The sequence below is a fragment of the Haematobia irritans genome, chromosome 3 (assembly GCF_050003625.1).
Source record: "Haematobia irritans isolate KBUSLIRL chromosome 3, ASM5000362v1, whole genome shotgun sequence".
NCBI classification, from domain to species: domain Eukaryota; kingdom Metazoa; phylum Arthropoda; class Insecta; order Diptera; family Muscidae; genus Haematobia; species Haematobia irritans.
Genome location: NC_134399.1, coordinates 19977465 through 19999589, shown reverse-complemented (window position 1 = coordinate 19999589; position 22125 = coordinate 19977465). Strand labels below are relative to the sequence as shown.

Below are 22125 nucleotides of genomic sequence, written 5' to 3'. Positions count from 1 at the left end.
TTTGTCAAAATTTTATTTCTTTGGAAAAATTTCTCAAAATTTTATCTCAACAAAATTTTATTTCTACAGAAAATTTTCTCAAAATTTTATTTCTATAGAAAAATTTGTCAAAATTTAATTTCTATAGAAAATTTTGTCAAAATTTTATTTCTATAGAAACTTTTCTCAAAATGTTATTTATGTTATTATTATATATTATTTTATTTAACATAGAACATTTCTAAAAATTTTTTTGCTATAAAAAATTTTGCCAAAATTTTATTTCTTTGGAAAATTTTGTCAAAATTTTATTTCTATAGAAAATGTCGTCAAAATTTTATTTCTACAGAAAATTTTCTCAAAATTTTATTTCTAAAGAACATTTTCTCAAATTCTTTTTTTTGCTATAGAAAATTTTGCCTAAATTTTATTTCTTTGGAAAATTTTGTCACAATTTTACTTCTATAGAAAATGTCAAGATTTTATTTCTATAGAAAATGTCGTCAAAATTTTATTTCGTTGTTGTTGTTTTTTTGGTTTCAGCTTCCATCCAACCATCTTGCAGTCTATAAGGCTTTGCTCAAATAAATTTGACAAACATTCTATTCCTCTGTTGGTTAAGCTACACTTGTAGTTTAGTCAATGCATGGTTTTAAGCTGAAATCAAAAAAACAACAACAATGATTAAAAAACACAACTAACAATAACAAAACAAAAAAAAATATATTTCTACAACAAATTTTGTCAAAATTTATTTCTATAAAAATTTTTCTCAAATTCTATTTCTATAGAAAAATTTCTCAAAATTTTATTTCTATAGAAAATCTTGTCAAAATTTTATTTCTATAGAAAATTTTGTCAAAATTTTATTTCTACCGAAAATTTTATTTGTATAGAAAATTTTCTCAAAATTTTAGTTGTATAGAAAATAATCTAAAAATTTATTTTCTATAGAAAATCATCTCAACATTTAATTGCTATAGAAAATTTTCTCAACATTTTACTTCCATAGAAAATTTTCTCAAAATGTTATTTCTATAGAAAATTTTGTCAAAATTTTATTTCTAAAGAACATTTTCTCAGGCTTTTTTTTTTTTGCTATAGAAAATTTTGCCAAAATTTTATTTCTTTGGAACATTTTGTCAAAATTGTATTTCTATAGAAAATATCAAAATTTTATTTCTAAAGAAAATGTCGACCAAATTGTATTTCTATTGAAAATTTTCTCAAAATTTTATTTGTATAGAAAATTTTGTCAAAATTTTATTTCTATAGAAAATTTTGTCAAAATTATATTTTTATAGAAAATTTTGTCAAAATTTTATTTCTATAAAAAAATTTTGTCAAAATTTTATTTCTATAAATAAATTTTGTCAAGATTTTATTGCTATAGAAAATTTTCTCAACATTTTATTTCTATAGAAAATTTTCTGAAAATGTTATTTCTATAGAAAATGTTGTCAAAATTTTATTTTTATAGAAAATTTTCTCAAAATTTTATTTCTATATACCAGCGGACTATTTTTCCAAATTAAATTAATATCATTTAAAAGTTAAAATTTTTCCAAAATTTTACTTCGATAGAAAAGAAAAAGTGAATTTTTTATTTTTATTTATTTCTATATAAAAATTTATTTCTATAGAAAATTTTGTCAGGATTTTATTTCTATTGAAAATTTTCTCAAAATTTTATTTCTGTAGAAAATTTTCTCAAAATTTTATTTTTATAGGAAATTTTGTCAAATTTTATTTTTGTGAAAATTTTCTCAAAATTTTAATTCTATAGAAAATTTTGTCAAAATGTTACTTCTGTAGAAAATTTTGTCAAAATTTTATTTCTATAGAAATTTTTCTCAAAATTTATTTTCTATAGAAAATGTTCTTAAAATTTGTTTTGCTATAGAAAATTTTGCCGAAATTTCTTTCCTATCGAAAATTTAGCCAAACTTTTATTTCTATAGAAAATTAGGCAAAATTTTATTTCTATAGAAAATTTGTCAAACCTTTATTTCTAGAAAAAGGTATCGCAAAATTTTATTTCGATTAAAACTTTTACAAAAGCATGTCCGTCTGTTAAAATTACGCTAACTTCCGAACGAAACAAACTATCTACTTGAAACTTGGCACAAGTAGTTGTTATTGATGTAGGTCAGATGGTATTGCAAATGGGCCATATCGGACCACTTTTACGTATAGCCCCCATATAAATCGATTCAGATTTGCCTTACGGAGCCTCTTGAAGGAGCAAAATTCATTTGATACGGTTAGTATATGGTGTCTAAAAAATTGGTCAACGTGAAATTTGGTACATGATGTTAGTATATGGTCTCTAACAACCATGCAAAAATTGGTCCATATCGGTCCATAATTATATATAGCCCCCATATAAACCGATCCCCAGATTTGGCTTGCGGAGCCTCTAAGGAAAACAAATTTCATCCGATACGGCTGAAATTTGGTACATGGTGTTAGTATCTGATCTCTAACAACCACGCAAAAATTGGTCCACATCGGTCTATAATTATATATAGCTTCCATATAAACCGATCCCCAGATTTGACCTCCTTTTGGAGCCTCATGGATGAGCAACATTCATCCGATCCGGCTGAAATTTGGTACATGGTGTTGGTATATGGTCTCATGCAAAAATTGGTCCACATCGGTCCATAATTATATATAGCCCCCATATAAACCGATCCCCAGATTTGACCTCCTTTTGGAGCCTCATGGATGAGCATCCGATCCGGTTAAAATTTGGTACGTGATGAAATTTGGTACATTGCCCTACTATATGGCCGCTAACAATCATGCCAAAATTGGCCCATATCGGTCTATAGTTTTATATAGCCGATCCCCAAAAATAATCTACCAACATTTTATTTCAATAGAAAATTTTGTCAAAATTTTATTTCTATAGAGAATTTTGACAAAATTTTATTTCTATAGAAAATTTTGACAAAATTTTATTTCTATAGAAAATTATCGCACGATTTTATTTCTATTAAAATTTTTACAAAATTTTCTTCCTATAATTTTTTCTCTATACAATTTTTTTTAAGTTTATTTCTGTACAACATTTTGGCAAAATTTTATTTCAATAGAAAAATTAAAAAAAAAATTACCAATTTGAAGAAAATGGACCAAAACCAATCAAATTCCAATTGGTCCGACCATCGGGCCAAATTTAAAAATTAATAATTTTGGACCAATTTTTGTCCGATCGGACTAAAGTGGCAACCCCGATACGAAGACCATATCCACCACAGCGCTTATACTCTCACACACACACACAAATGGTCATTGTATGGCAGGTTGTTGAAGGTTTCATAGTGTATTCACACCCATTTCCGTTTCCTTTATTTTCCCAATGAAATTTAAAGCCTTTCGTTTGGAATTCAAAGAAGGAAAACAAAATTTATCATCAATTGAACAATGAAAAATTACTCACAAAAATGTTTTCGAGTGTGGAATATTTGCAAAAAAAAAAAAACAAAAACAACGTTAATGATTATTTGCTTAAGACAGCCAACGAAAACGAAACCAAACATTTCTCCATCATTCTTTCATTCTGCCATGGCAATAAGCAGGAACTGCAAAATTACACCATAAATCAATTTAACAAATACCTTTACTTATCGTTTATTTATATTTTATTATGCCTCTCTGGGGCCACGTCTGGTTCACATCCTTGTCGTGGCATTCTTTGCCACTGCCTTGGGCTTCTATAAAATTTTTGTTGCCATTATTTATGATCTTGAAGTGAACATGAATTAAATTTACAAAAAAAAAAAAAATCAAATGAAATTTATTTTTTGCCAGCCCGAGTAGAAATAATCCATATGGAGTATTATGGAGTATTATGGAATACTGTGGAATGTTTTAGGAATTCTTTGCGCTCTCTCACTATCTTAAAAGTTCAAATAGAGCTATATGATTTAAAATAATGGCGATTTTATTCATAACGTTTTTTAATAATTTTTTCACATAACATTCGCTTTTTCCTCCAAAAGATTTGTGGTTTAGCTAGAAGATAAACGCTTTAGTTAAAATATATGATATTGGTTTAGTGGTTATGACATTTAGTGTAGCCCAGAGCAGGATTTTAATGATCCAGTTATGGTATGGTAATTTAAAGAGATAATGGTGTTTAAGGCATTATTAATAATCTTATTAAGGACGAAGTGTTTTATTCATTTTAAAGATTATTTATAGTTTTTTTTTTCTGGCTAGTCTTCATTCAATATTAATATGGCAGAAATAATTATGGATAATGTTACAGTATTGGGTATTTACGTCTGATTTATAGATTTAAACGGGAGGCTACACCAAAAGAAAAGAATATACGGCCGTAAATTCGACCATCGAAATTCGAATCTTATGTACCCTCCACCATGGATAGCGCAGACTGTCATCCACAATCGTAAAGACTGTCATACACAATCGAATTACAAGGGTTGTGGTAATACTTGCCGATAGCATGGTATCTTAAAACTCTTTAACGTCGCCTTCTAAATTCGAAGTTAGTCCATACGGGGTATATGTTAGACAAAAAAGGCAGATTAGATACCAAAAGGGTGATACGGTCAAAATTTGGTCAAGGGAAAACGCGTGTAAATCGGTGAAATCGTTTATTTCAAAAATCAAATTAAATTTCTTTTTCAAGTTCAATTAGTATAAAATTCAGGAAAAATACTCAGTTAGCCTTTCGCTTTTCCAAATCCGAATTGCCGGGCCTCACGCTTGACACCTGCCATCAGATTTTGTACAGCCACCTTGTCCGCCTTCTTCGTCGCAGAAAGCCAGTTTGCCTTGAACTGCTGCTCGTCCTTAGCAGTTTTTTGGGTCTTCTTTAGGTTCCGCTTGACAATAGCCCAGTGTTTCTCAATTGGGCGGAGCTCTGGCGTGTTGGGAGGGTTCTTGTCCTTGGGAACCACCTGCACGTTGTTGGCGGCGTACCACTCCATGGCCTTTTTACCGTAATGGCAAGATGCCAAATCCGGCCAAAACAGTACGGAACAACCGTGTTTCTTCAGGAAAGGCAGCAGACGTTTATTCAAACACTCTTTCACGTAAATTTCTTGGTTGACAGTCCCGGAAGCTATGAAAATGCTGCTTTTCAAGCCACAGGTAGAGATGGCGTGCCAAACCAGATATTTCTTTGCGAACTTTGACAGTTTTATGTGCTTGAAAATATCTGCTACCTTTCCCCTTCCTTTTGCCGTATAAAACTCCTGTCCCGGAAGCTGCTTGTAGTCGGCTTTGACGTAGGTTTCGTCGTCCATTACCACGCAGTCAAACTACGTCAGCATCGTCGTGTACAGCCTCCGGGATCGCGCTTTGGCTGTCGTTTTTTGTTTATCATCGCGATTTGGAGTCACTTCCTTCTTGTAAGTCGATAGTCCGGCTCGTGTTTTGGCTCGATGCACGGTTGTAGACGATACACCCAGCTTATTTGCGGCATCTCGGAGAGAGAGGTTCGGGTTTCGCTTGAAACTACCGGCAACTCTCTTTGTCGTCTCAGCGGATTCCGGTTTTCGATTTCCCCCCGAACCAGACTTCCTGGCTGTCGACAAACGTTCCCCAAAGACTTTAATTACATTTGTAACGGTTGATTTGGCAACTTTTAGCGATTTTGCCAGCTTTGCGTGCGAGTAGCTCGGATCTTCGCGATGCGCGAGCAAAATTTTGATACGCTGCTCTTCTTGCTTGGACGGCATTTTGACAACTGAAGAGTGAATTCCAAAATCAAAATAGGAGCAACATTGTACACACACACCTTCAAAATGAGGGTTTTTTAAATGCAAAATTGAAAGAAATACGTCAAGTTTATATTGACCAAATTTTCTTAACCAGTATGAATTTTTGCGCGGTAAAAGAAGGACAGAAGTGAAATATGAAGGTCGGTTTATGTGGTGGCTATATACAATTATGAACCTATATGGTCTAATTTTTGTGTGACTAGTACCAAATTTTAGGAAGATCAAATGAAATTTGCTTATCCAGGACGAAGTAAAATTTGGGGATTGGTTTATCTGGGCGCTACATATAACTATGGACCGATGTGGACCACCTTTGGCATAGTTGCTAGCGACCATATACTAACAAATCGTACCAAATTTCAGGCAAATCGGATGAAATTTGCTTCTCCAAGAAATTTGCTCTTCTAAGAGGTTCCCGACGCCAAATCTGTATAGCGATTTATATGGGGGCTATATATGGACTACATATGGACCAATTTTCGCATGGTTATTAGAGACCATATACTAATATAACGTATAAAATTTGCTCCTCCAAGAGGATCCGGAAGTCAAATCTGGGGATCGTTTTATATGGGGGCTATATATAATTATCCCGACGCCAAATCTGTATAGCGATTTATATGGGGGCTATATATGGACTACATATGGACCAATTTTCGCATGGTTATTAGAGACCATATACTAATATAACGTATAAAATTTGCTCCTCCAAGAGGATCCGGAAGTCAAATCTGGGGATCGTTTTATATGGGGGCTATATATAATTATGAACCAATATGGACTAAATTTTGCATGGTTTATAATGGCCATATAATTAAACACCATAGGAGATTTCAATCGAATCAGATGAAATTTGCTTCTCCAAGAGGCTCCGAAAGCCAAATCTGGGGATCGGTTTATATAGGGGCTAAATATATTTATGAACGGATATTGATCAAATTTTGCACAGTTGTTAGTGCCTATATATACACCAGAAATCAAATTTACACCGAATCGGATAAAATTTGCTTCTCCAAGATACTCCGGAGGTCAAAACTGGGGATTCGGTTTCTATGGGGGCTATATATAATTATGGTCCTATAGGGACTAATTTTAGTATGAATGTTAGAGACCCTATACTAACACCACGTGCCAAATTTCATCTTGATCAAATGAAATTGGCTTCTCCACGAAGCTCTGCAAGCAAAAACTGGGAATCGGTTTATATGGGCTATATATAATAATGGACGTATATGGACCAATTGTTCATGGGTGTTCGAGGTCATATGCTAACACCACGTAACAAGTTTTAATCGGATCGGATGAAATTTGCTTCTCTACGAGGCTCCGCAAACCAAATTTGGGGGTTTATATGGGGGCTATACTTAAAATGGAGATAACAACTATTGGTGCCAAGTTTCAAATCGATAGCTTGTTTCGTTCGGAAGTTAGCGTGATTTCAACAGACGGACGCTATGTCGACTCGGAATTTCAATGTCTTAGACCAATGTTACAAACGGAATGACAAACATAATTTATTTCTATAGAAAATTGTGTCAAAATTTTATTTCTATGGAAAATTTTGTCAAAATTTTACTTCTAAAGAAAATTATGTCAAAATTTTATTTCTATAGAAAATTTTGCCAAAATTTTATTTTGATAGAAACTTTTGTCAAAATTTTATGCCTATAGAAAATTTTGTGAAAATTTTATTTCTATTGAAAATTTTGTCAAAATTTTATTTCTATGGAAAATGTTGTTAAAATTTTATTTCTATAGAAAATTTTGTCAAAAAATTTCTACCAATCTACCAAAGAGTAAAAAATCTACCATTTTTGGTAGAATTCTACCAACTGTGGCAACCGTAATGGTATCCCATATTCATTTCATAACACTCCCCTAAGGTCCTCTCTAAATTTCAAGAATATTGGAAAAGTTTAGTTTTTTTCTAACGTACTTTAAAAAATAAGGTAAGGGGGATGCCCCGTCTCCCGAAAAATATCAGAAAGATACTTTAAAAAGAAGTCGGCCAATAGAGAGGTTCCCCTCTCCGACAAAATATTGAAAATTAAAATAGCGGATCTTTGTCTACTCGTAGAGCCCACACCCAATCTTCTCTAAAAATTTTAAGCAAATCGGAGAACTTAAGACCAATCTTGAAAAAGGCGGGCAGAGGAGAAATCCTCCTCCACCCACAAATAATAGAACATAAGATATCCCATATTAATGTCATAACCTCCCCCCATGTCCTCTGTAGATTTTAAGTTTTTTCAATGGAAAATCATGCAAAGGGGAGGTTACTGTTTATTAGATTGGTAGAATTCTTGATGTTTTAATAGATTTTTCAACTAAGCAATACTCTTCAACTAAGTAGTACTTCAATTTTATTTTATAGATATACAATTTTGGTAAAACTTTTTATAGAAACAGAATTTTGGTATTTCTTTTTAGAAATAAAAATTTGGTAAAATTTTTTATAGAAATAAAATTTTGGTAAATTTTTTTAAGAAATAAAATTTTCACCAAATTTTCTGTAGAAATAATTTTTTCACCAAAGTTTCTTTAGAAATAAAATTTCCACCAAATTTTCTGTAGAAATAAAATTTTCACCAAATTTTCTGTAGAAATAAAATTTTGATCAAATTTTCTTTAGAAATAAAATGTTGACCAAATTTTCTATAGATATAAATTTCTAACAAAGTTTTCTATAGAAATAAATTTTTGGCAAAATCTGTTAAGGAAATCATTTTTTTTTTACAAAATTTTCTATGGAAAATATTTTCTTTTTTTAAAAAATTTTCTATAGAAATAAGATTTTGAGAAAATATTCCATAGAAATAACATTTCGAGGAATTTTCTATAAATTTACTATTAAAGTCCATTGTGAGCAAGTTCTCCCTTTGTGTAAAAGTATTAACTTTCCCTTGTTGATGCAAGTTAATATCGTTAAAACACAAAAAAATCCGGAAATTTTACAATTCAAGAAATATTTGTACACCCAAAAAATTGTCGCTTACCGAAGGGATTATTATTCATTCATTCGAAGAAAAAAACATTTTTTTCATACTAACCGCAAAAAATTTTATAAAAATATAGAATTTTGGTATTTTTTTTTAGAAATAAAATTTTGGTATTTTTTTTTTAGAAATAAAATTTTGGTATTTTTTTTAGAAATAAAATTTTGACCAAATTTCCTATAGATATAAATTTTCAACAAAATTTTCTATGGAAATAAATTTTTTTAAAAAAATTTTCTATAAAAATAATTTTTTGACCAAATTTTGTATGGAAATAAATGTTTGACCAAATTTTAAAATTTTTAGAAAATTTTCTATAGAAATAACATTTGAGAAAATGTTCTATAAATTTAATATCAAAGCCTATTGTGAGTTAGTTCTCCCTTTTTGTAAAATTAGTAACTTTCCGTTGTGGGGGCAAGTTAATATCATTAAAACACAAAAAAATCCGGCACATTTACAATTCAAGGAAAATTTGTACACTAATAAAATTGTCGCTTACCGAAGGGATTATTATTCATTCATTCGAAGAAAAAAACATTTTTTTCATACTAACCGCAAAAAATTTTATAAAAATATAGAATTTTGGTATTTTTTTTAGAAATAAAATTTTGGTATTTTTTTTTAGAAATAAAATTTTGGTATTTTTTTTAGAAATAAAATTTTGACCAAATTTCCTATAGATATAAATTTTCAACAAAATTTTCTATGGAAATAAATTTTTTTAAAAAAATTTTCTATAAAAATAATTTTTTGACCAAATTTTGTATGGAAATAAATGTTTGACCAAATTTTAAAATTTTTAGAAAATTTTCTATAGAAATAACATTTGAGAAAATGTTCTATAAATTTAATATCAAAGCCTATTGTGAGTTAGTTCTCCCTTTTTGTAAAATTAGTAACTTTCCGTTGTGGGGGCAAGTTAATATCATTAAAACACAAAAAAATCCGGCACATTTACAATTCAAGGAAAATTTGTACACTAATAAAATTGTCGCTTACCGAAGGGATTATTATTCATTCTTTCGAAGAAAAAACATTTTTTTTTCATACTAACCGCAAAAAATGTTATAAAAAAATAGAATTTTGGTAATTTTTTTTAGAAATAAAATTTTGGTATTTTTTTTTAGAAATAAAATTTTGGTCATTTTTTTTTAGAAATAAAATTTTGACCAAATTTTCTATAGATATAAATTTTCAACAAAATTTTCTATGGAAATAATTTTTTTTTTAATTTTCTATAAAAATAAATTTTTGACCAAAGTTTCTATGGAAATAAATGTTAGACAAAATTATAAAATTTTTAGAAAATTTTCCATAGAAATAACATTTTTCTATAAATTTAATATCAAAGCCCATTGTGAGCAAGTTCTCCCTTTTTGTAAAAGTAGTAGCTTTCCGTTGTGGGTGCAAGTTAATATCGTTAAAACACAAAAAAATCCGGCACATTTACAATTCAAGGAAAATGTGTACACTAATAAAATTGTCGCTTACCGAAGGGATTATTATTCATTCTTTCGAAGAAAAAACATTTTTTTTTCATACTAACCGCAAAAAAACTTTATAAAAAAAATAGAATTTTAGAAATAAAATTTAGTAAAATTTTTTTAGAAATAAAATTTAGTAAAATTTTTTTAGAAATAAAATTTTGCAAATTTTTTTTTAGAAATAAAATTTTGACCAAATTTTCTATAGATATAAATTTTTAACAAAATTGTCTATGGAAATAAATTGTTTTTACAAATTTTTCTATAAAAATAAATTTTTGACCAAATTTTTAGAAAATTTTCCATAGAAATAACATTTTGAGATAATTTTCTATAAATTTAATATCAAAGCCCATTGTGAGTTAGATCTCCCTTTTTGTAAAAGTAGTAACTTTCCGTTGTGGGTGCAAGTTAATATCGCAAAAATTATTGTCGCTAACAGAAGAGAGTATTCATTCATTCGAAGAAAAAAAATTGTTTTCATACTAACCGCAAAAAAATTTGATAAATAAAAAATTTGAAAATATTTCTTTTTTTTAAATTTAGTAGATTTATGGTAAATATTTTTTTCAAATTTTGGAAGATTATGTTTGAAATAAGTGGCAATCGTGGCCGTAGTCCTCCTTTTTGAGGGACTACGACTGGTCGAAGGCTTAGGAAAAATCCACTATGCAAAAGAAAGATTACAGATCCCGCCTTACAATCAAACACATAATCAGTTCGCTTTTTGCTATCTTCAATAGAATTTCCTCAATTGGGTCCTGCACGATTTCCATGAAAAAATTCAAATTTTTTGTTTTTGCTCGTTTAAACGGAGTTGATATCAGTCTATTATTCAGTTTCCCTGCTATTATGTAAACTAATTTGCTTGGTTGTGTTATTGATCCATACACAATTCTTATTTGCAAATATTTCCTCTACAATACCATTAGTCTCAGTCTCGGATTTTTTATATACTCTGCTTTATTCACATCGATTTTCATTATTAATGGCATTTGCGTTTTTTATTTGTTCTCTGTTCATTTTTGAGTCAATATACTTTTGTGGTTTTTGTATCACTGCTATTTATGAGTAACACTAACAGAAAATATATTTCAATATATTTTTTTTTTCAGATACCTTTGCAACAATAACCAGCCATTTGGATATCCAATTAAGAATATAACATTGAAATATATTTTTTAATTAAAAATTTATAAATTGAGCTCACCCAAAAAAAAAAAAAAGGACAACGGAAAATAAAACTGTCAGAAAAAGAAGAAAAATCGTAAAACCATAATAAATCATCAATGAAATTTGACAATAAATCGAATATGAAAAGTCCAGTAAAGGCAACATCAGAATCAGAACTAGCATCATTCGAATCATTTATGATTTCCAGCAATGTAGAAAAATCTGACACCGGGTCAGTAGAAATATTTGAAAGTTCAACTGCAATTGCAATAACATCGTCATCATCATCGTCATCATCAGCACCATCACCTACATCGAAATCTATGGCAACAGAAGCTAACCTCTATCAGTATCCTCAAAGTGGTATATGGTATTTTCAATTTTGCAATCAGTTTATGGCTGGTATAATTGCCACAAAAGCTACTAGGAATACGATGGTGTCTATACTCTTGCCTCTGTTATTGCCGTTGGTAGTGTTGCAAAATTCCTGGCTGGTTATGGCTGGATCTTGCCGTGAGGCTCAACTTTGTTGCAATGGCCGTGATTCTTCATGTGTCGTACAAAAGGCTCCGATTAATGCCATTATTGAGGATTTGAATGATAAACCGTGTTATTGTGACCATGCTTGCTTAAAACTGGGTGATTGCTGTAATGATTTCAAGGATCATTGTGGAGGTAAGTGATTTGTTTCCCATGTTCCCAAGGACTTTGAAATAAGCATAGAAATATTGATATAAAATTTTTGGGGCAAAATGGCAAGTAAAACTTAAAAATGCAATTTAAACTTATAAATTACAAATTATCTTATCTTAAAACTTCCTAATACCGTAATATATACCACGTAGTCCATACGTGGTGTATATTAAACTTAAAATGGTCGATTAAATAAGTATATAATTAAGTTTGACAAAATTTTCTATAGAAATAAAATTTTGACAAAATAAAATGTTGACAACATTTTCTATAGAAGTAAAATTTTGACAAAATTTTTTATAGAGATAACATTTTGACAAAATTTTCAAAAGATTTAAAATTTTGACAACATTCTCAATAGAATTAAAATTTTGACAACATTTTCTACAGAAATAACATTTTACCGAAATTTTCTATAGAAATAAAATTTGACAAAATTTTCTATAGGAATAAAATTTCGACAAATTTTGCTAGATTATTTTTGCTCGAGTGGCAAGCATGATTATGAACCGATATGGACCAATCTTTGTGTGATTGGGGATCGGCTATATATAACTATAGACCGATATGGACCAATTTTGGCATGGTTATTAGCGGCCATATATTAACACCACGTTGCAAATTTCAACCGAATCGGATGAATTTTGCTCGTCAGAGTGGCTCCGGAGTGCAAATCTAAGGATCGGTTTATATAGGGGCTATATATATAATTATGGACTGATATGGACCAATTTTTGAATGGTTCTTAGAGACCATATGCTAACACCATGCACCAAATTTCAGCCGGATCGGATGAAATTTGCTTCTCTTAGAGCAATCGAAAGCCAACTTTGGGGGTCGGTTTATATGGGGGCTATACGTAAAAGTGGAGTGATATGGACTAATTTTTGCATGGTTGTTAGAGACCATATACTAACACCATGTACCAAATTTCAGCCGGATCGGATGAAATTTGCTTCTCTTAGAGCAGTCGAAAGCCAACTTTGGGGGTCCGTTTATATGGGGGCTATACGTAAAAGTGCACCGATATGGCCCATTTGCAATACCATCCGACCTACATTAATAACAACTACTTGTGCCAAGTTTCAAGTCGATAGCTTGTTTCGTTCGGAAGTTAGCGTGATTTCAACAGACGGACGGACGGACAGACATGCTCAGATCGACTCAGAATTTCACCACGACCCAGAATATATATACTTTATGGGGTCTTAGAGCAATATTTCCATGTGTTACAAACGGAATGACAAAGTTAATATACCCCCATCCTATGGTGAGGGTATAAAAAGTGTTGTTCCACCAAGACAACGCACCGTGCCACAAGTCATTGAGAACGATGGCAAAAAATCATGAATTGGGCTTCGAATTGCTTCCCCACCCACCGTATTCTCGCTGGGAAAAAATCGGATGGATCGTTTTATATGGGGCTATATATAATTATTAACCGATGTGGACAATGGTTGTTAGAGATCATATGCTGTCACCATGTACCAAATTTCAGCCGGATCGGATGAAATTTGCTTCTCTTAGAGGCTCTGCAAGCCAAATCTGCTATATATAATTGACAAAGTTAATATACCCCCATCCCATGGTATGAAAATGATGTCCAAATCGGGTCATATTTAAATACTTGTATATGGAAATATAAACCTTTATATAACTCCTAATAAATTTGAAGGTGTTAAGATGGTATCAATAATATTGATATGCGTTGTGGTGAAGGGTATAATATAGTCGGCCCCGCCCGACTTTAGACTTTCCTTACCTGTTATTATTAAATTACTGCAAAAAATCTTCAACTTTTCTAGTTTTCATCAAAACGAAAAATATCCTATCATTGTGAATTTCCCATTAGAACATAACAAATCAATTCAGTTTGATTTATTAACTGTTCCTTAGGAATCCATGCATGAAACCCAAGACCTATCAAAATATATTGTCCATTCCAGCATAATTATTCCAAACATCACACTGCTGTATTTTAAATTAAGTTTCGTTTCGTTTTATTTGTGACCATAAAGATGAATAATGAGTTTTTCTGATGTCCAATCAAATAAACATTAAATATTTATCAATCGTTTAGATGTGCATATAAATTTCTTTTCTTCGGAATATTTACACACATAAATGTAGATATCACAACGTATTTCTAGGAGTACCAACAAATGAAAAAAAAAATATCAAAAAAAAAAAAAATCTGTATAAAAGCTTTTGGGCATCAATAATTCATAACGAACGAACGAAAGAGAATCATCGATTTTGGTTGACCATTATTTACGAGGGTTAGGAAAAATTATGGGGAAAAAAATAAGAATTCATGGTGTTTTGAAATAAGAACTAGGTGTAATTTTATTTTTATACCCTCCACCATAGGATGGGGGGGTATATTAGCTTTGTCATTCCGTTTGTAACACATCGAAATATTGCTCTAAGACCCCATAAAGTATATTCGCGGTGAAATTCCGAGTCGATCTAAGCATGTCCGTCCGTCTGTCCGTCTGTTGAAATCACGCTAACTTCCGAAGGAAACAAGCTATCGACTTGAAACTTGGCACAAGTAGTTTTTATTGATGTAGGTCGGATGGTATTGCAAATGAACTATATCGGTCTACTTTTACGTACAGCCCCCATATAAACGGACCCCAAATTTGGCTTGCGAGGCCTCTAAGAGAAGCAAATTTCATCCGATTCTGCTTAAATTTGATACATGATGTTAGTATATGGTCTCTAACAACCATGCAAAAATTGGTTCACATCGGTCCATAATTATATATAGCCCCCATATAAACCGATCCGGCAGAAATTTGGTACATGGTGTTAGTATATGGTATCTAACAAGCATGCAAAATTTGGTCCACGTCGGTCCATAATTATATATAGCCTCCATATAAACCGATCCCCCGATTTGGCTTGCGAGGCCTCTAAGAGAAGCAAATTTCATCCGATCCGATCATACGTGGTGTTAGTATGTGGTCTCTAATAACCATGCAAGAATTGGTCCATATTGGTCCATAATTACACATAGCCCCCATATAAATCGATCCCCAGATTTGTCCTCCGGAGCCTCTTGGAGGAGCTAAATTCATACGATCCGGTTGAAATTTGGGACATGGTGTTGGAATGTGGTCTCTAACAAACACGCAAGAATTGGTCCATATCGGTCCATAATTATATATAGCCCCCGCATATAAACCGTTCCCCAGATTTGATCTCCGGAGGCTCTTGGAGGAGCAAAATTCATCCGATCCGGTTGAAATTTGCAACGTGGTGTTAGTATAAGGCCACTTATAACCATGCCATAATTGGTCCATATCGGTCCATAGTTATATATGGCCGATCCCCCATCACACAAAAATTGGTCCATATCGGTTCATAATCATGGTTGCCACTCGAGCCAAAAATAATCTACCAAAATTTTATTTTTATAGAAAACATTGTCAAAATGTTATTTCTAAAGAAAAATTTGTCAGAATTTTATTTCTATAGAAAATTTTGTTGAAATTTTATTTCTATAGAAAATTTTGTTGAAATTTTATTTCTATAGAAAATTTTGTTGAAATTTTATTTCTATAGAAAAATTTTTACAAATTTCATCCGATCCGGCTGAAATTTGGTACGTGGTGTTAGTATATGGTCTCTAACAACCGTGCAAAAATTGGTCCACATCGGTCCATAATTATATATAGCCCCCATATAAACCGATCACCAGATTTGACCTCCGGAGCCTCTTGGAAGACCAAAATTCATCTGATTCAGTTGAAATTTGGTACGTGGTGTTAATATATGGCCTCAAACTCCCATGCAAAAATTGGTCGAAATCGGTCCATAATTATATATAGCCTCCATATAAACCGATCCCCAGATTTGACATCCGGACCCCATTGGAAGAGCAAAATTCATTCGATTGGATTGAAATTTGGTACGTGATGTTAGTATATGGTATCCAACAACCATGCCAAAAGTGGTTCATATCAGTCCATAATCATATATAACCCCCATATAAACCGATCCCGAGATTTGGTTTTGGAGCCTCTGGGAGGAGCAAATTTCATCCGAGTCAGTTGAAATTTGGTACAATGTGCTAGTATATGGCCGTTAACAACCATGCCTAACTAGGTCCATATCGGTCTATAGTTATATATAGCCCTCAGATAAATCGATCACCAATCACACAAAAATTGGTCCATATCAATAATTGTATATAGACCCCATATAAGCGACCCCCATATTTCAATTCTGGCTCCCTACGTACCGTGCAAAAGTCCATATCGATTCGTAATTATTTGTAGACTTACCTACACATACTTTTTTTTTGTCTAATGTATACCACGTATGGACTAACACCCAATTTAGAATTTAAGATACCACAACCCAAGTAATTCGATTGCGGATGACAGTCTTTCGTAGAAGTTTCTACGCAATCCATGGTGGAGCGTACATAAGATTCGGCCTGGCCGAACTTACGGCCGTTTATACTTGTTTAGTTTAATATATACCACGTATGGACTATGTGGTATATATTACTGTGTTAGGAAGTTTTAAGATACCTTGCCATCGGCAAGTGTTACCGCAACCCAAGTAATTCGATTGTGGATGACAGTCTTCAGTAGAAGTTTATACGCAAACCATGGTGGAGGGTACATAAGGTTCGGCCTGGCCGAACTTACGGCCGTATATACTTGTTATTTTTATTATAGCTACCACCATAGAATGGTGACGGGGGTATAATAAGTTTGACATTCCGTTTGTAACGCATCGAAATATCGATTTCCGACTATATAAAGTATATATATTCTTGATCAGGGAGAAATTCTAAGACGATATAAGCATGTCCGTCTGTCTGTTGTAATCACGTTACAGCTTTCAATAATGGCACTATTCTCCTGAAATTTGGCACAGATTCGTCTTTTGTTTGCACGTAGGTCAAATTCGAAGATGGGCTATATCGGTATAAGTTCTGATTTGGGGTCTTGGGCTTATAAAAACTGTAGTTTTCATCCAATTTGCCTCCCTCCGTTGCGTCCCTCCGTTAAGGTCCCATGTATCTGAACTAAGGCTAATGTTCCTTAAAGTAAAGAAACACATTTTTGATTTAAAGAAATTGTCCTTAAATTAATTGAAATATTGAAACTTTAGATTTAAGATAAAAACGCTTCAAATATAGGCTAAGAATTATTTTGAGGATTTAGCGTCTTTGGTTAAAAGTTTCTTTGGAATTAAGAAAACATCTTTTGCTTTGAAGTATCCTTTCTAATTTGGATTTTTAAACTGGCATTTGTTTGTACGTAAGTACCTTCATTAATAAACCGCGAAAAGAGAATGATAATTTGATAAATGAGATCTGTCGCCTATTTAAATTTTATTGGTCCTATATTCAAAGCCAGATAGGTCGTTAAAAAATTACCTTATTTTAAAGAAGCCGCATCTTTGGCTCGGAATCAATACCAAAATCCTTAAGGCAAGGTCAAAATCTTTGGATTCTAGTAAACTTATTTTTGAGTGTATAGACCGATTTCACTTATTGAGGGTATAGAAGGCGCACTGGTCATGAAAATTGCTTGAAACTGAATGCAAAATTTCCAGATTTTACTTCTCGTAGTCATTTAAATAATTGGGATGAAAATTCACAGATTTTAGATTTCAAATCAAGGCGTTATTTCATCATTTTCTTGGACACTTAAAAGAGATGTTTATGATTCCTTTATGATAACTCAAACAAAAAATGGTTCTTATAAATTCAGCACCTGATCTAGTCTTCATAGGTAACATCTTTACATTTATCTGTGGGAAGCGTACTGGTTGAACCGATATGCTTAAGAAAATATCTGTCATCGTACTCCCCTGAAACTTTCAAAGTGAACTATTATATTTGATTTATCGTGGTGGGTATTTAAGATTCGGCCGGGCCGAACTTACTACTGTATACGAGTATACTTGTTTTTATTTTAATTTAATTTTAATTCCAATATTAATTTTAATATTAATTTTAATTTTATTATTAATATTAATTTTGATTGTAATTTTAATTTTAATTTCTATTTTAATTCAATTTTTTATTAATTTTTATTTGAATTAAAATTTTGTTTTTAATTTTATTTAAATTTAAATTTTAATAACAAACCTAATTTCTTCCAATGATGTGATTGTAGAAATATCTCCACATTACTTAAAATAAATATAAGCTTTTTAAAAATAATTTATTCATAAACCTTTACATTATGAAGCAATTACAAAATAATATAGATTTTGTTTTTTTTTTTTTGCTCTCAAAACATTTTAAAACATTGTTCTCCTCTCCTCTTATAATTCTTTCATTTCAATTAAGTTTTAATTAAATGATAATAGGCAATTCAAATTGGTTTTGCATTGCACTCCCATGAGTTACATTCGTTATACAGCAGATATCAATACAGGAACTAATGGAATGAATGAATGAATGAATGGTTATTTTTCAAATGCCCATTTGAGTAAATGGCTTCATTATGCAATTAATTATTGAATAAATTGTTTTTATTTTAAATGCTGTCATTAAATGAAATATTTATACGCATATACACATCTCAACAGCATTATCATCGTCATCGTCGTACACAATCAATTCATAAACAATTTGCTTTAATTTATTCATAGATATCGATAATACTTTAGAAATACAAATGAAATATGTTAATATTCACAGTTATGATAACAAATATGTAATTGGCTTGAATTTATTATATCTGGCTCTTTCAATTGGGATGTAATTGAGAGAACTGAAAAAATAAGAGTAAATTATAGAATATGAGTATGCATGTGTGGAAGAGGGGATTTGCGTTTATTGAAATTATAATTTTCCATTTGAAACCAAGTGGGAAATGGATTAAAGTTGTAGAGATTCGACAAAAAAAAATTCTCTACTTCTACATTGGACTTTAGAATTTCCTGCACCACTTTGTAGATCTAAATTTTCGATACCATATCACATCCGTCATATGTTTTGAGGGCTATATATAAAGGTTTGTCCCAAATACATACATTTAAATATCACTCGATCTGGACAGAATTTGATAGACTTCTACAAAATCTATAGACTCAAAATTTAAGTCGGCTAATGCACTAGGGTGGAACACAATGTTAGTAAAAAACAAGTATATACGGCCGTAAGTTCGGCCAGGCCGAAGCTTATGTACCCTCCACCATGGAATGCGTAGAAACTTCTACTGAAGACTGTTATCCACAATCTAATTACTTGGTTTGCGGTAACACTTGCCGATGGCAAGGTATGTTAAAACTTCCTAACATCGTCTTCTAAATTACAAGGTAGTCCATACGTAGTATATATTAAACTAAAAAAGGCCGATTAAATACGTATATAATAAAGTTTAAAGTTTCTATAGAAATAAAATTTTGACAACATTTTCTAAAGAAGTAAAATTAGGAAAAAAATTTCTATAGAAATACAATTTGGAAAATAATTTCTATAGAAATAAAATTTTGACAAAATTTTCTATAGAAATAAAATTTTGACAAAATTTTCTTTAGAAATAAAATTTTTACAAAATTTTCTATAGAAATAAAATTTTGACAAAATTTTCTATAGAATTAAAATTTTGACAAAATTTTCTTTAGAAATAAAATTTTTACAAAATTTTCTATAGAAATAAAATTTTGACAAAATTTTCTATAGAAATAAAATTTTGACAAAATTTTCTATAGAAATAACATTTTGACAATGTTTTCCATAAAAATAACATTTTGGTAGATTATTTTTGGCTCGAATGGCAACCATGAATATGAACCGATATGGACCAATTTTTGTGTGATTGGGGATCGGCTATATATAACTATAGACCGATATGGACCAATTTTGGAATGGATATTAGCGGCCTTATACTAACACCACGTTGCAAATTTCAAACGGATCGGATGAATTTTGCTCCTCCAAGAGGCTCCGGAGGACAAATCTGGGAATCGATTTATATGGGGGCTATATATAATTATGGACCGATATGAACCAATTCTGGCACGGTTGTTAAAGATCATATACTAACACCATGTTCTAAATTACAACCGGATTGGATGAAATTTGCTTCTCTTGGAGACTTCGCAAGCCAAATCTGGGGACCGGTTTATATGGGGGCTATATATAATTAAGGACCGATATGGACCAATTTTTGCATGGTTGTTAGAGAACATGTACCAACACCATGTACCAAATTTCAGCCGGATCGGATGAAATTTTCGCTTCTTAGAGGCTCCGCAAGCCAAATCGGGGAATCGGTTAATATGGGGGCTATATGTAATTATGGACCGATATGGACCAATTTTTGCATGGTTGTTAGAGACCATATACTTACACCTTGTACCAAATTTCAACCGGATCGGATGAATTTTGCTCCTCCAAGCCAAAGCCAAATCTGAGCGTCGGTTTATATGGAGCTATACGTAAAAGTGATCCGATATGGCCCATTTTCAATACCATCCGACCTACATCAATAGCAACTACTTGTGCCAAGTTTCAAGTCGATAGCTTGTTTCGTTAGAAAGTTAGCGTGATTTCAATAGACGGACGGACGGACATGCTCAGATCGACTAAGAATTTCACCACCCAGAATATATATACTTTATGCGGTCTTAGAGCAATATTTCGATGTGTTACAAACGGGATGACAAAGTTAATATACCCCCGATCCTATGGTGAAGGGTATAAAAATAGGTGTGTCGAAAATGATGTGTATTGGTCCATGTTTTGTTATAGCCCCCATATAAACCGACCACCCGATTGGGGTCTTGGGCTTCTAGAAACTTTTTTTCTATCCGATTTGTCTAAAATTCGAAATCTAGAGGTATTTTGGAACCACAAATAAGTGTGTCGAAAATGGGGTGTATCGGTCCATGTTTTGGTATAGCCCCTATATAGACTGATCACCTGATTTTACTTCTTGAGCATCTAGAAATCGTAGTTTTTATTCAATTAGCTTGAAATTTGAAATCCAGAGGTTTTTGAGGACCATAAATACACCGAAAAAAAGTGAACTGTTTTGTAGGAAGAATGAACTACCACGCACGAAAATTGAACTAAATTTAAACTAAAACGGAAATTTTTTTCTGTGTAGGTGTTCCGAATAAATTGGGTATCGGTATAGATTTTGATATATCCCCTTATAAGCCCGCCCTCCGATTTGAGGTCTTAATTCTGTAGATTTTGCATAACTAAAACTAGGTGTGCTGAAGTTTGTGTAATGGTGCATAGAGTGAAAAAAAGGCATGCTCCGTTCCTAAGACGTTGTCTTTACTTTAAAAATGTTGGTATTGATTCCGAGTCAAATAAGGATACTTTTAAGACACAATTTTCTTCTAAATTTAGCATCTAGGAAGCAAATTCTATTTTTTATGTTTTCAGCTTGTTTTCTTTATACGCTATCAAAGTCCTTTAAAAACGAGTTAACTACAACTTTATTTTCCAAATTCAGACTCGACTTCCAGTAGAAATTATGCTTTGTTTCAAGTAAAAAACGTCCTTAAAATAAAGTGGTGAAAAACGTGTCCTATATTTGATTAATTTTTTGCTTTGTAGTCAAGATGCAAAAAAGACAACAAATTTAAAGACAATTTCATAAATTTTAAAGAATTTTTCTGAATTATTAAAGTCACGTTGACCTTAGCAAAAAAATGTTTTCTTTCATGTTATGATACCCATTTTTAAGTCAAATCACTTAATTATAAGGACAGTCGTATTGTCCTTCATTGAAAAGTTTATCGATATTTCGACAAGGAAAAAAACTTTATATTAGCAAAACTTGCATTCGTATTTTAATGACATGAAATCTTTGACCTCACGACAATATTTTTTTTTTCAGTGTATTTTTGGCATAGCACCCATATAGACTGATTTCTTGATTTAACTCCTGAAATTATAACGGATTTAGTTTTTATTCATGGTGGTGGGTATTTAAGATTCGGCCCGGCCGAACTTACTGTTATTTGTTCCATGGTATATGATATAATCTCTGATAATATTTCCTTTAGAAAGTTAAATAATTAATCCGCATTTATAAAGCA

The 22125-nt window shown here is 31.5% G+C and overlaps 1 protein-coding gene across 1 annotated transcript in view; it reads left to right on the top strand.

The window, feature by feature from the left end:
* The window catches only part of vex (somatomedin B and thrombospondin type 1 domain containing protein vexed), a 673357-nt gene that overhangs the window by 5816 nt on the left and 645416 nt on the right, over positions 1-22125 (top strand). The window contains exon 2 of the mRNA XM_075300282.1: positions 11337-12069. Coding sequence (XP_075156397.1) covers positions 11511-12069 — 559 coding nt within the window. The 5' untranslated portion in view covers positions 11337-11510. The remainder of the gene's footprint in view (positions 1-11336; positions 12070-22125) is intronic.